General features: G+C 40.6%; 1 protein-coding gene across 5 annotated transcripts in view; it reads left to right on the forward strand.

The window, feature by feature from the left end:
* Window positions 1-15,842, forward strand: part of LOC110978808 (ras-related protein Rab-10-like) — a 29,569-nt gene that overhangs the window by 5,622 nt on the left and 8,105 nt on the right. The window contains exon 1 of one of the 5 annotated variants that reach the window (XM_022234106.2): window positions 32-405. The exons of 1 other annotated variant lie outside the window; for it this stretch is intronic. In XM_022234106.2, the coding sequence (XP_022089798.2) occupies window positions 249-405 (157 nt within the window). In that variant the 5' untranslated portion in view covers window positions 32-248. Of the gene's footprint in view, window positions 1-31; window positions 406-3,645; window positions 3,985-8,928; window positions 10,127-13,797; window positions 14,778-15,842 lie in introns of those variants that run through there. 3 more of the 5 variants (XM_022234121.2, XM_022234096.2, XM_022234101.2) reach the window with 3 other exon arrangements.

The raw sequence follows: 15,842 nt of genomic DNA on the forward strand, positions 1-15,842 counted from the left end.
AGGAATTCTGGACATTTTTTGTACATGTTCTCTTCAAGAGCAAGCGCTGCTTCAGTCAGCTACTGCTCGTGTATGGTAGGCTGTTGGCTGGATGTTTCCTTGTCCGTGTACTCTGCCTGTTGATGCTTTCCCACCCTGTGTCCAGTGACTGTAAAAATTCAGGAAGGTGTGTCCAAGTAGGCAGTACTTTGTCACTCAATGGCCAGAGCCGGTCAGGTCAGTCTTGCTTGACCTGTTGTCGATGAGTGATGACATACATGTACAAAGGCGTGCTATATGAGGATAGTATGAACTTTGATTTCTCCTGCAAGCTGCTTCTCACCGGCGATTCTTCAGTTGGAAAGTCTTGCTTGCTTTTCAGATTTTGCAGTGACTACTTTGAGTCATCATTCATTCCATCAATCGGTAAGTTTGACCTTGAAGTGGTTGTTCCTGGTATGCTTGCAAGGCAGTTGCAAATCACCTCAACGAGGCTTCATCCAAAGCTGATTAAAGAGGGTCAATTCATGTCATTGATCTCTGAATCTGAGAAGTGGTATTGTTACCAGCAACTTGTCTCCTCTATGATACTGAAGAAGCCAGAATTTCATGGTAAATAAGGAAGAAAAAAAGAGAGAAAATAAAAGTAATAAACATTTGGATACAATACGGAGGTAGGGATGCATGTAGAATGGAGCATAATAAGCAGTATTTGAAGCGTCATTTTCTTTTATTTCTTGCCGGCCATGCATTTCATCGTGGTACCTCCTGGTACATTGTACATGTACATGTACCGGAACGATAGCTGGCCAAACGCATGTACACCAGCATCACTGGTAACATGGCAGTACTGCAGGGATTTGTATTTCATTAGGAACGGGAACCAGCAGAGCCTAAATCAACATGTAGAATTGCACAGACTGCTGCCGAGGATGCGTTGGGGACTGTTCAGTATGAGACACCTTGTCATGTACATGTAAGACATAAGTCCATGTTGCCAGCATTGCAATGTGTGTAGATTGCTACACACCGTTTGGCTCTAACTGCCTGCACGATGATCACAGATGGGTACATAGGTAAGCTGTCTCATGAATTATGCATAAATCTTCAAGGTCATTACCCCTCCTCCACCATCCAAGGTCATTTCTTGGATTCTTTTTGAATAGGGGAATAAATTTGAGCTTGGCCAGTCTTAAACCTTTGTCCATTCTCCGTATCCGGTCTTACACAAAGCACTTGTTTCAGAGTGGTCAAACACACATTTACATGTACATTGTATTCCAATGCATAGATATTTTGAGTCCTTGGTCAAAACAAAAAATGTATAAATTCCAATGATTTTGTTCAAGAATTTTACTTCATTTTTTTGAACAACACTCTAGCCATGTTATGGGATGCTCCTCTCTCACGTAGAACAAAACACTCCATTTGTATCATGTACATGGGAGATTGGCATGTGCACTGCATGAGGTGGTGCACGTCATGTGATGGGGTCTCAACCAATAGGAATGTCTTTATTTATATCTGTTCATCCGACAGCACATTTAGTGCCAGCTACAGGGTGAAGTGATCATTAAGAAGACAATCATGAAATGTTCCGTTTTAGAGGTGGGAGGAAAACCCAGGATGACTATTCCATAGAAAACCCACAGAGTCAGGCAGGGACTGAAAACCTACTCCACATGCTGACCAAGGTGGGATTTGAACCTGGGTCACAGAGATGGAAGGCGAAGAAAGAGCCACTACATATACACCAACCTGACTCCCCTTAACTGCTAAACTGTATGATATATTAACCCTAACAGTCCTCAATCCTCCAACAGGTGAAGGATTGAGGACTGTTAGGGTTAATGATTTTTAGAACACCTAAATGATTGTATCTTGCATACATGTACATGTAAATCCGTGCCCTAAACGGACAGAAATTACAGTTGCCATTTGGGGTGTGCCTTCTATCCTCTAAACTTTTATGGCAGGGAGAAGTGAGCTTTAGCAAGTGAGGTGGAACCTAAACCCATTTGTTCTGGATTTTGATTACCATTAAGCAAGGCCATGTAGACCTCGGTGTTGTTGCATGATCCATCATCAGCACACATTGTTATTTGGTGCTACAATATCATGCAACCTTCAGAATAGTCCATGAAATACATTAATATTGCTATGACGCAGAGTAAACATCTAAGTCTCTCTCAAATGACCTCACTTTCTACAGATTGCCATGGGAATGGGCTTTTTTTACTTCGATTTTCTACAAATTGCCATGGGAATCAGCTTTTTTTACGTCGATTTTCTACAGATTGCCATGGGAATTGGGCTTTTTTTTACTTCGATTTTCTACAGATTGCCATGGGAATGGGCTTTTTTTACGTCGATTTCCATGACATGCATCGGCTGTGCCGTACTTCGAACATATTTTGATCAGCCCATGGATGAGTTTAGAACATTTGGCACACTGCGAGCACACACACCTGTTTGCATTATATACGCAGTTGGAATTTGCCTCCAAAGATGGCGTCCAGTGAGAAAGGTACATACATGTACAGTTTACATGAACTTGGCAGACTGGAAACATACATTCACATATATGTACCGGGTACTTAACCAACACCACGGTACATGTACGTGTACATGTAACCTTGATTCAGGTTGTATTATGATACGGAGTCAAGGTACATGTCGTGTCGTGTCGTGTTTTGAATTGCGTCCGAATTCAGCGTCTGGGACACATTCTCATCCAGCCAATTGCAACTACAATGTATATGATGTCAAAGGAACGTTGTTTGTGATAACAAAATGTAATCAGTCTCTTTTGTGTGCAGGTGTGGTTCTCATAAGAACCTGGGGCTTGACGTTTCGAACAGCTTGCTCTGTTCGTCTTAACGAGATGTTGCACACTGAACTAACGAATCGTAGTAACTGCGAGCAAATATGTGTCAATGTGTACCCGCACTTTGTCAAATTAAAAATGAGCTGCTGGGAGTAATTTGTAAAAATGTATCGGTTGAAATGGCATTCTATCGTTATTTTTCTCCAACATCTCAGGTTGCCAAAAAGAATAATTTCTCAGAGAGTTAAAAGCGCTGTAACTTTCTCCACAGTAGTTTTGTCACTAAATTTTTGGATCGCTGTAAATAATGAACTATACATGTACCCGTACCTTTAATCTTAACCAACAAGATTCCATGTGATGTACATGTACACTAAACCTTGGGTTATGGTTGATCCCAACCTGTGATAAACCAATTGTACTGAAGCATGTGCCATGAGTCATGTGATATGAAGTACTGTACTGCTTTAGCAGAATTATACTCTTGTATTATGACAAACTCATAAACCACAAGATTGAATATACATGTACGTGTAGCTTAGCCACGAGCGTACTAAGAGTCCAAACTTCAGCAAGTGACCCCTCTATCTCAGTCAGCACCACTGTGTGATAATATGTGTGTGTCTAACTGTATAACGGATTTTCCCTTGGCCAAAACTGTCTGAGTGCTTTGTCAGTATCAAGTAAATATGCAAGTACCTGCTTTGCAAACCCATAGTGGATTGTTCTGTAACAAGTGTACATTGGACTGTGTCATTGTGCACGCACTCATATCAAAATGTGTTATATTTTTATACATTTGCACACTGCTTTATGAGTCTAGGTTTCATAGTGTCAAAACTGCCTCAGTTACATGTGTACACACTTTTGTTGTTTTTGTTTCATTCTAGAAACAGAAAGGTCATTCAGAATGAAACTGCCTTGTAACTGTCTTTGTTCTAGAGCTTGAAATAAAAAGCAAACCCTTTTTAGTGCACACACTGCCTATCAGTTGGCTGTTTTTAGCCTGTACATATTAGCTTTGCTTGTTGGATGTTTGGTTTCTCCAATTATGTCCGGCCGAACCTATGACTGGCTGTTTCAGTTGATTTTAATCGGCGATTCAGGAGTCGGCAAGACCTGCGTTCTGTTGAGATTTGTCAATGATGAATTCAAAACTTCCTACATATCAACAATCGGTAAGTTTGGTATAAATCGACACCAACAAATGTATACATTGTCAACTGTCCTGCGTCATGTTGGTTGTTATTCATCAGTATCCGTGTTTGTAGTCACAAATTCTGCACATACAAATATTATTGTAGCTATTATAGGAAAAACAAATCACAAAATCCCGTTTTTGAAGACATTTTGCCCTCTCCAAATAGAACAGGCCATAACATATTTTGGAATTGCGTGACTTATTACCCCATTTTTGTCAGCGAGTCACATATCTAATTTGATGGATGTATTACCCATTGATACCTGTACGTGTGTAGCTGTACTGTACATGACAAGATCTCAATGTGCAAAGAGATACATTTTAATTCACACATGTACATGTACATGTATGTAGGGGTGGTGTTCATGACAAACACTGAAGAGAAATGATTATTTCCTCCCTCCTCTGACCATCGCCCTGGTTGGAAAATGAGAAAAGTGTGCATATACATGACAGTATGGGGACTCGTGTTTCAGGCATATGAACTTGCCAACATAATACCCATTGGTATAAGGAAGTTCTCATCAACTTGTCATTTGGCAACCCATTGAGGAAAAGCTAGAGTGACATGTACCACTGAAGACTCGGAGATTAGAGGAAAGCCGTTCTGAAGAGACTGCTATTATTTCATTTTTTTTTTGGCAATAGATGCATGTGTCCATCCTCCACACTACTGGTTGCTGGCCAGGTGCCAATGATAAACATCAAATAAAAGGCCAATCGTAAATGTCTTCTTGAAGCTCCAGTTGGACAGTCACAATGTGAAACAAATTGGAGAGTGTAACAGTTGCATTTCAAAGTGTACCCACAGTGCCCCTCCTGCGCCCTTCAAAATCCTCCAGGAGAGTTTGGAGGAATTTGTAGCATTACAAAAGATAGATCCTGGCCACTGGTTGTGATTTGATGCCCCAGGAAAGTTGCAGTGTGCTAATGACTTCTGACAGTTCACCGGGGAAGAATACAAGAGGGTTAAAGAAGGGAATAGGGCCATCCAGATCCGAAAATAATCACATTATTCCTTCTGTAATTAATGTTGATAGAGGAGGGGCTGTTTTTTCCTGAAAATCTCCATGTACATTGATCTCATGATCTAACATGAATCGATCTGTCACAGAAAGTGGCGAGAGGTTTAAATGAGATTTCTGGCTCACTGAGTACAGAATAACACTGGTCTTGATGATTGAATACCCTAACCTGACATTGGTACAAGCCCAGCATAAGAACCACCTGTCAGAAGAAGGAATTGGCGAATTCAGTCCGAAAATACTGCACTAAACTACCCGGTAGGTATGTTGATAGACCTGAAGGCAGTGTCTTAGTCATGATAGAGATCGCAGAATCAATGAAATTTCTTTTAGCAGTCACTGGAAATAAATACATCATGTACATGTACACAGAGCATGTTGGTCATGCACATTACAGGGCATGCAAGACCATGATTATGCCAAAAGGAAAAAAATCTGTTATCAGAAGCATACTACGGCATGTGTTAAAGTACATATAATGTAGGTAATGTACATAAAAGCTTCCTTCATGAATTTGTGTCGTGGACAGCGGTAGCCATATGCTTGTGCATACATGTACATGTACAATGCTGTGTGATCACATGGTTTCCCCTTCCGATTTGGTTGCTACATGTATATCTATTAATATTATAATGCGTAGGAAGGATTTTGAAAGCACGGTTCATTCTTTGCTATTTCTGCTTCCAGGCTTCTCTTTCAGTATCCTTTCAAAGCTTTTCATTTTGGAGTTTTGGTCTTGTGCTCCATTTAGTCCAGTTTGTTCAAGGAAACACGGACGTGTTTCAGATTTCAGAATCTATTGCCGATTTGTCATCAATGGAAACTTCTACCACAGAGCTGTCCACTTCTGTATTGGTTGCCAGTGCTGCATTTGTTCTGCAGGCACTTGCCAAAAGCCCTCAAATGAGTTATAAAATTCAAGTTTGAATGCCAAGTTCAGACCATCGTAATGTTTGTGTGTATATCGGTACACACAGCACTGTTTGAATACTTCAGAGGTCTGATTTGTGGACAGGGTTGGTTTGTTTGTCCTTTCAAGATGCTGGCTTTGGATATTACCAACTGTCTGTGTGGACGCCATGTATTAGGCAAGTACGTGTATCAAACATGATGCTTGCTTCACATTGTCTAGAAACAAGAACCCCCATGCCAAAAACGAATGGTAGACCCCACTTGAAAATGGTAATACCCCATAACCTTCTAGTTCTATTTCTTTTCTCAGTTGGGACTTAAAAAGAGTTTGTTTCCAAATACTTGACTGCATTCACTCTGGCTATTGGCATTGTATTCCTATCCTTTATACATACAGCATGCCCCACTCATTTGATACCAGAAACAGGTGTACAACTGTAAATATACCCAGTACAGTGCGTTATAATTCATTTAGAGTTATTTTAACTTCTTCCACCTTGAAGGAAGAATCCCCCCTCCCAGCTTTGTCCATTGAATTTCCACCACACTTGATTAAACTCCGGTTGGATTCTGCATTCCTTACGGTCCAAACGTGAGACACAAGATTCGATATTTTGATTCAGAAGGTTTGACCATCAGTATGTGGGAAACAGAGGTCCTTGAAAAAGAACAATCGCTTGAAAAACCAGACTTGGTTGAAATTCTACCTCACAGTGTATGATTCATGTGCCATGTTCCCCAGTTGGCCACCAGCCTTGGCAAATTGGTTGATTTCCGTGACCAGAGCAGTTCCGTAATTCACCCAGTCTTAAAAAGAGGTCATCTTTATACATGCAAGTCTCCAGTATAAAAAAAAAGAAGACGAAGAAACTCAGCCCTGGGACCCTGGTTTTGTTTCCTTTTGCAACTTTCCATGCTTGGAATTTCATTTCTTATATCTTGCAGTGTAATCTTTCCTGAAGTGGCCCTCCAGGATGTGGTCCAGATTTTCGACCCAGTGAAACTTGGCATAAGTTTACAACTTGCTTGCTCATTTTTCTTTCTGAGTGTTTAAATCATTTCCTACATGTTGACCTTGGCTCTCGTGCATGTTAACAGATGTGAACTTAGCTTTTCAATGTGTACATTGTACACACCGGTATAATGATAAGTTTAGAATAGCAGGTGTGGTCGTGTAAATCTGGTCACTTTGATGACTACTGGGTAAACCTTTTTAGAGCTGCTCTCTTCAGCAGATTTAAGGAAAACTTGTTTGTGATGTGATTGTAATGCAGTAGTATATTACTTCCGTCCAACACAGCGTCATGCAATGACATCATGTTTGGCAGTTGACCTTTTGTTTCCATGGCTGAAATCATCAATAGAGGGCGCTATAACAACATACAGGTCCTGTTTTAAAATGAAAATAAAATGGACTAGGATTTCCTGAAAGTGAGGTTGAGCAATCTCTCTGGTAACTTGCTTTCCCCGACATGGATAACCACACCATGTACATGTATGATTGTGAAATATACATGTATTATTTTGCAACGTAGTTCCTTGTTTGTAAGTTCTTGAGTTTTTCAGTAACATGACGGGAAAATGATAATTGGAATAAAACAGAGGCCATACATGTAGGAAAACTGGAACCTCAAAATGACTTTCTAGCATTGTCCTTGCACGTGGACCAACTTGTGGCAGTTAAATGTCAAAGGTTTTGTAACATTTGGGCTGAAATGTCTGGGTGGTCATTTACAGTGAAGATCATTATTACATGTACATAACATTGTACATTTGCCAGCTGAGGCATACAAGCACATTGCTATAAAATGTAATGCAATCAGTGTTCTGGCCACAGTGGGCGGGTGCGGCATCCGGCGGCACCACCCGGTACTGTAAATTTCCGCCTTGTTCTTAGGTTCAAATTGGCTGTACTGCCCAGTGCGGATTTTCCCAAATCTTAACTGAAATATTGCTGAAAATGTACCGATTTGATCATATTTCAAGCTTACAAAGTCGCAATTGTGCACTATTTTGCAATTTTAACCAATTAAGTAAAGACTATTTCAAAGATGGATTTGTGCCGGGGAGACGAAATAAATTATGGATTTTTTCCCTGTGCTGGTAAGCAAGAGGTCATGGGTTCGAGTATACACTGAGTATACAGTGTTACCGGTAAATATATACACGTCGGGCGGGGGAAAAAATCCAAAATGCCTTCATGATGACATTGGGGAAATCCCTTCTAGGATTCCCCTAAAAACCCAGCTATGGGCTACGAGAGCTCCACTCACTGCGCTCGCTATGCTTGGTAATCCAAAAATTTCCCCGGCACTAAAATGGTCCTACGGTAGCAAGAACACCAAATACAATGTTACACATCTAAGGACAACTGAATCCAATTTTCAGCTACTGTTTAATTAGTCTGCAGTAGTCTGCAGTTTCCACTATTACATGTATACATATTTACTTCTGGGGACAAGACCTCACAGTTTACACGTACAGTGCATTGTACATATACATGTAGCATTCCATCTTCACATGAATTGTTTAGCAACATGAATTTCTTTGTTGACACATTTGGATCCCTTACATGTACATTTTGCAGATGAAGACATGCATGACATGTCCCCAACATATCAGGTTCACATTATCAAAATATTTGTACGTTGTTTTGGCAGGAATGGCAAATCCAAAACCTTGAGCCAGATTAATGCATGTAGTGTAGAAACACACACCTACTGGTGCACATGGGACCAAAGCTCATGTACTTGTTCATATTTCAGTTTCTCTGGTTGTGGAATCTGTTTAGCGTGAAAGTGGAAGGAAACATGAAAGCATATGTTATTATCGTTAACAACCTGTGGGTCATTTGACTGACTCCCTGTTTTATTTTTGATTCATACTTCCTCCTTTGTTTTAAGGATTTAGTTTGAGCGCCGCTATCAAGTACTGCGCCGTCAAGGCTGACATTTTTTTTTGGTTTCTTTGAACCTGTTGTGATTTGTTCTTGTTGTACCGGTCTTTCCCTCACTGGTGAGTGTTGAAATTTGCTGACATTTCATGCAGTTTGGGACTTGCTCATCAAGATCATGGCTGTGTGGTTTTGTATTAGCACAAGGGAAGTTCACACCAAATCCGCGGTATAAATTACCAGAAAGTTCAAGTTGTGTTTCCTTTGACGAAGCCCAACCAGGAAGACGTTTGAAGATGTACAGCGACAGTTGGTTTCGGCTGAAGTGCATAGTACATACATGCACGCCAAGTGGATATTTTGTTATGTTTTAGTTGACAAGTGTTGTTCTCCGACTACTGAAAACGTCTGAAGACACATGAAGCCTGTTACCTTGTAACCTTACTGCCAATTTGTTGAACCTGTTGGTACCTGTGCCTGTGTGGATGCTGAATGATCCTTTTATTGTACTTGTACATGTACATGTACTGCTGCTATTGTGGAGATGTTCTGAAGTTAGCACAGCACATCAAAAAGCAGGAATCATGCCTTGGGATTGGAAGTTCAAGTTAGCTATTTTGGCACAGTATCACGCTAGCATGCAGTGGAAGTGGCATGATCCCACCTGTTGGTAGGCACCGGTGGCAGTTTTGATGGATCAGAGATCTACCCAAGTGGGCCTGGAACGTGATACCATTGAAGCCGTGATTCAAGTTGAGGAGTGCAGCTTTGAATGTGAACTCTCACTGACTTGTGTTAGATTTGAACCACCTGTGGTGCTGTGTCAGTTACATATTCATGTACATGTAGCAAATTTCCAAAGAAAAGACTCAGTTGGGATTCGAACCCACAATAAGCTGTTATTAGATGTGGTTTTTAATAAAAGTTTCCATGTACTCCCGGTGCTAGTTATTGGAACTCAACTTGTTCGGGCCAGAAACATTTTTCTGTGGTGACCTTATAAATTTGTCTCCTGAACTCAACCAGGATGCCATCGAAAAAAGGCAAAAAGAAAGGGAGTTTATCCTCTAATCGTAGCCAAAACTCTGTGAACAGCCGGCCGGTGTCCACTGTGTCTGCCGTCAGTTACAATCGGGAATCCGTGCAGTTGGGCGGGCAGCAGTACGGACGCTCCTTTTTCGATCTGATCTTGAAATACTTGCTCATTGGGGATTCGGAGGTGGGGAAGTCGTCACTTGTGCTACGCTTCTCCGACAACAATTTTAGAGAAAACTTTGTTTCGACTATAGGTGAGTTTATAACATACCGGCAGCAACTTGGAAACATACCTCGATCAGTGCCTGTTGTTGACATGTACAGTACATACCGGTTCATGTGTGTATGTACACTGCACTACATGTTCATGTGCATGGGTAGTTCCAGACATTAGGGGTTCATTTTTTTGGTGTCCCTGTCACATCTGACATGTGATTTTGTAAGTTCAGAACACGTTTTCTAATTTCCAAGAAAGATGAATGAATGCATATTACCTGCCAAACAAATACATTTAGTAACAGTTTGGAATCTATTCTAGTGATACTTCAATGTCAAATAACAAAGGGCAGATGTAACAGGGACACAGAAATGTATTTGGACCCCTAATTTCTGAAATTACCCAAATGTAAATTTTACTTTGGTTTTTATTTATACTGGTATTGTTTCTGAAAAGAATTCTTATTACGCTACAAGTGCTGTACAGGTTTTGTGTTTCAAAGTTATTTAGAGCAATAAAAGCTGATGCTATTGAATTGTACATGTACAGTACTCACTGGTACTTGTGGTATGTTGTACATACATGTACCTGTCTGGCATTATATCGGTACCTGCTCTGTGCATGTGTACATTAATTAATTAATTAATGTGCATTGTGCAGGTGCATGCGGATACATGTATGTCTGTATTTCGTTGAGTTTTGTGGATTTTCGCTCAACAACATTATGTATACATAATTGTACAGGTACAGTTACGTATTCACATCCATCCAGGCATGCAAGTTTTCCTCGGATCAGCTGATCTCAGTTTTCACTTCACACCTGTGCTGTTGAAAATTGAAAAAACACTGTGCGAAGCCTCGTAAAGATTGGAATTTCCTTGTTTTTTGTCAAAGTCCAAGTTCATGCTTGATACATAAATACGACTGTAAGAATTGTAACGCTGTTGATTATTCCACATTCTGTACATGTGACTTCAGGTATTGGAATGCAATGTACTTGTATGGTACACATGTACATGTATGGTACACATGTACATGTATGGTACACATGTACATGTATGGTACACATGTCCTTGTAATTGGGATGCTGTCAACAGAGGGCATCATACAGACAGACAAGCATGGAGTTGAGTGCTATTAACTTTCTGCACGTGACTGTGCCTCACTTTATGGGACCATTAACCATTGATCTGTTTATCAGTCCTTCAAGCAGGAAATTTAGTCAGTGGCACTAGAATTTTTCCAGCCTACAGTACTGGTATGATGCTTGAAATGCATCGACGCAAAAGCACTGGGCTTAATTATTCTTATTATTAATATACATGTAATTGCTGGTAATGACACCAAGGATTCTTCAACTGAGGACAAGGAACCACAAAGAGTGTAGGTTATTAGCTCTGGTCGCTGATTTATTGGATGCCAGACACGTGGAAGTCAAACCAAAACCAAACCCTGCACATAAACGGAGCATAAATAAGATTTACACACATTAGGACTCAATCTAATAAATTATACATTGCACATCATCTATTGTTTAGTTATGTAAACAAAAGGAAAGTAAGAAGTATTCATCTTAAGAAATTATGCTAAAACAATAAACTTTAAATCAGGAAGACTCTAGCTTATCCAGACACAAGATGATTGAAAATAAATTGATCAACCGGAGCGGTCCAGGTGACACATCCCACGGTCAAGGACACTATTCAGTGGCGTCCATTCACCCACACCTACCCGTACAGTACATATCAAAAGCACATGATTATGCACCCAGATGAAATACGGTGTATACGATCACTGGATCAGTGTTGGCATGGGACTTACACACTGTATGCCGTAGGGTCATATGCAAACAAACAAACAAACTTTTCCACAGAAATTTCATCATCAGTTGCGACCCACCTGCTGCACCAGTATATTTGAACTAAACCTGTGACGACAGGAATATCCAGAGAGCCCTTCCTGACCCTGAAAGCATTATTATAAAAGTAGGACAATCGCCCACACTTAAAGTTTTTCCAGGGACGACAAGTCCGTCCAGCTCCGATGTACGGCAGTTTATCAATCAGAATTTACAGCCACACAGCCGTATGTCTCGCATACAAAATGTACCAACCTCTCGCGTCAGTTTAGTCACATGGGCTGTTCCAGGATTCTGGTTATACCCCCTTTGTATAATTTCAAGTTCGCCTTTGCTGAGTACTTTCCCGATATAATTAATATTCAGTAAATCATGAAATAATAAATCAAACAAATAACATCCCAGGTTTTGAATGCATTGATTTGTACGGGTCTCTGGCACCACAAGTAGAGTAGTGTGACCAAAAAGGGAGTCGCCAATGGGCTCTCAGACGAATGGCACTGTAAAAACTTTTCCTAAGAAACACGTACATGCGGTCACGTTCCAAACTAAAATTGCCTCCAGTTGCCCAAAAGTCCATCTCCCCACATCATGTTAACACGAATTTAAAGAACTCAGATTTCATTCAAAGTTAACATGCAGAAGGCTTACATGACTACCGGTAGTTGACAATCTTGCCTGGACGCTTGCATCTCACACCTTTTCTCCTACATCACTGAATGCTTTATGGGTGGACTTTTTGAGCCATGCCATGTGCTCAAGTACATGTACATGCTAACAAATTTCAACTTGCCTCAAGTCTCTGGGGGTCAGAAATGCTAGTGGCCACTCAGTTAAGAGGGTCAGTTCTCTGCTGGTCATTGGAGAGATGCCTGCAGGGGGGGCAGGGACTCAGTTTTGACTATCACCTCTTTAAAAGCCAATCAGTGTCAATTATTAGGACCTTGTAAATCAAAGGCTTCTACTTAATATGTTAGGGGCCTTTTTTCTTTTGATGACAAGCATGCAGTTTTATTGCTTGCATAGTGACTCTACCCAATTACTGGTACATGAAAACAAGTTGTCCCCTTTTATCAGAAGCTGTTTGATTTATCTGCTGGCTGTACATTTGACTAAGGCAGGTCAATCTGTTTGCTCCATTGTGTAACCTATTTTAATAACAATGCCAGTGGGCAGTTGGATTTCACTGGCACCCTTATTTTAATTGTTTGAAATACATTGCTATACAATTGATAAGTGATCATTGTGTTTGCTTGACACCCTTCAGTCAGCAATAAATCCTTGATGTAGCAACAGTGATGCTTGATGAATCAGCAAATAATTGTGTGATTTATCGATTATCAAAGTGATAGAGATTTGATAGGAGGAAATGTTTGTGCATGCCATGTGAACAATGTATGGTACAAGGCGCAGTAATGGGAACTGGTTGGTAAAATCTTTGAACTTTTTAGAGCAAGAAACTTGAAATTCTGCCTTAGATATACAGTATTAATTAATCGAAAACACACTTTTTGTGGAGTTTTCTCTGACTTTTTAAACAGTTTTCTACTCTTGGTTTCAAACTCAAACTTGCCTGTCTCTCACGAGGGTCGAAGAATGAATTATGAAACATTCCCGTCAGCAAAGAAAGCCATCCAAGAGAAAAAAAATTTCTACATGAGAATGCCATATTTCAGAAGTACCATAACCATAAAATAATTCTTGAGAGGCCACCCATGCAGTCCCTCTGCACAGCCCATGGTGGGTACTGTTCATCCTTCTTACACAAGCTGGACTCATTTGAATAATCTTTTGACAGGATCACTCAGTCCAGTGGAGAAACTCAATGGGCCTGTGAAGCAATTGGAATGGAAACTTCTACTGGAGTCAGTGTGAGGGGCAGTAGGACACTTCATTTGTGGCCCTGGGAGTGAAAGGCATTTTGGCCGACCATGGGCAGACTGTGCACCTCTAGTCATTGTCCCGGTTGTGATGTCACGGTTGTAGCAAGGCTGTCTGTTTCCTACCTGCATGGTCTGATGAATTGAATTACATGTATCAATGGTCGCCAGTTGTATGTATATCAGTACCCATTGCTCTCTGTATTAGGTGCCATATTCTGTCTAACTTTGGGATGTGTACATTTGTACCTGAGACCTTCTGGTGAAAGCTGTTTGCCGTAAGTCTGCATACATGACAGAGAAAGGACTATGTGACCCTAAGTTGGATATCCAAGGGGTATTCAATTGAGTGTATAGTACTTCACGTTGGCCTAATTGTTCAACATGGTAATTGTCCTTGTTTTCTCTTGACTGTTTGCTGAATTGAAAAAGTTGTCTGAAAGAGTATAGAGACCACAGACTGAACTTGCTACTACCAGCTTGGCCGACTTGTCATGTTGTGTTGGACTGGTCAATTTAGGTGGACGAAGGATCAATTTCTGGGCTGATTTGTTGATCGACAAGGAAGGAGAAATTTGGAAGACTCATCAGCGTGGACTTTTTTTTGCCATATCACTTCCTTACCACTTCATGTACCGGTAAGGTAGAACTGTTTACATTGCAAGTGGAGAAGGGAGTTTCATTTAGATGGCAATTCCAAAATAATTTGTATGTCTGGACTGAAAACGTAACCCAACACAATTCAGAAGTGGATTGGAATTTTCGGAGAGTGGGTGCTGTGGACGTGCCATGGGCAGGCATGGAGAGAAATGGAGGACTCAATCGCCACTTGTATGATATGCTCCTGAAGCTGATCGTGGTGGGCGACAGCTTTGTGGGCAAGAGTGCCATCGTTGGCCGATTTGTGAACATGATTGACCCCACCCAGCGACAGTTTCACTCAACGATTGGTAAGCCTTGCTAGTACAGTGCCAGAGCTGTGCACGTATACATGTAGCTCAACAGAGAGCAACAGTTGTCCTTGTAGATTGTCATTGTGGCCACAGAATTTAAAGTTTGAAACAGTGTACAGATGCAGCTTTACATGAGCCAGTCTGTTATCGATAGGTTTACTTACATGTCCATAATCCACAGTCCACTTCTCAATATTACAGGGTTACCACTTCTCATTCACAGATGTGACCTGTCACCACAAAATGACCTGAAAGTCAGTATTTTCAGAAAGCAAGATATTAGTATTTTTGAATTCAGCAGAAAGAGATCTTTTAAATGGTACATGTACATGGAACACTTTAAGTAAAGTATATAAAGTCACAATGTGACATTATTTTGGCAGCTTTACGTCTTTGTTCCTGACATTTTTTTTTCAACATTTCTGACTGGGCACGAATAATGCTGTCATCAAAAGTGCTGAAAAAATGATATTTTGATATTATGATCCTGCGAAATACATGCATTTGGAATTAAATGGGAGACGGGTACTCATTCCAAATAATTCAAAACCCAAATATTGACCACTTCAAGATGACTTTGAACCCTCAAAATAAAAACGAGTGGGATTCATCCTTACTCTCATTTTGTTGTGACAGGTCACAAATACCAGTAAAATTTGTGCTGGATAGTCACAAGTATACCTGAATTTAGGACTCCAACATTTCCAATTTTGTTAGGGATTAGACTAACAATGGAGTAACAATATTATTATCCCTAACCCTCCTCAATCCTTCACTTGTTGGAGGACTGAGGAGGGTTAGGGTTAGTGTATTCCAACAGACTTTGATGGATGTACATGTACTGTACATGTACATCAAAGTGGTGTCGGAATTTGTTAGTACCTTGCACCATGCAGCATGTGGTTTTGCACCGTGTTCAACCACAGCGGTTTCTCCTGACACAACTTGGACATTACAAATCTAGATCATCACACCCTGTGTACTGTGTTAGGGTCCTGTTAAGCAGTCCCTTTATGTCACCAAGCCTTGGCATACCTGTAGGTGTCTAGGTCAAATGTGAAG

The sequence above is a fragment of the Acanthaster planci genome, linkage group LG18 (genome assembly GCF_054643075.1).
Source record: "Acanthaster planci isolate LZ-2023a linkage group LG18, COTS_SCS, whole genome shotgun sequence".
Taxonomy (NCBI): domain Eukaryota; kingdom Metazoa; phylum Echinodermata; class Asteroidea; order Valvatida; family Acanthasteridae; genus Acanthaster; species Acanthaster planci.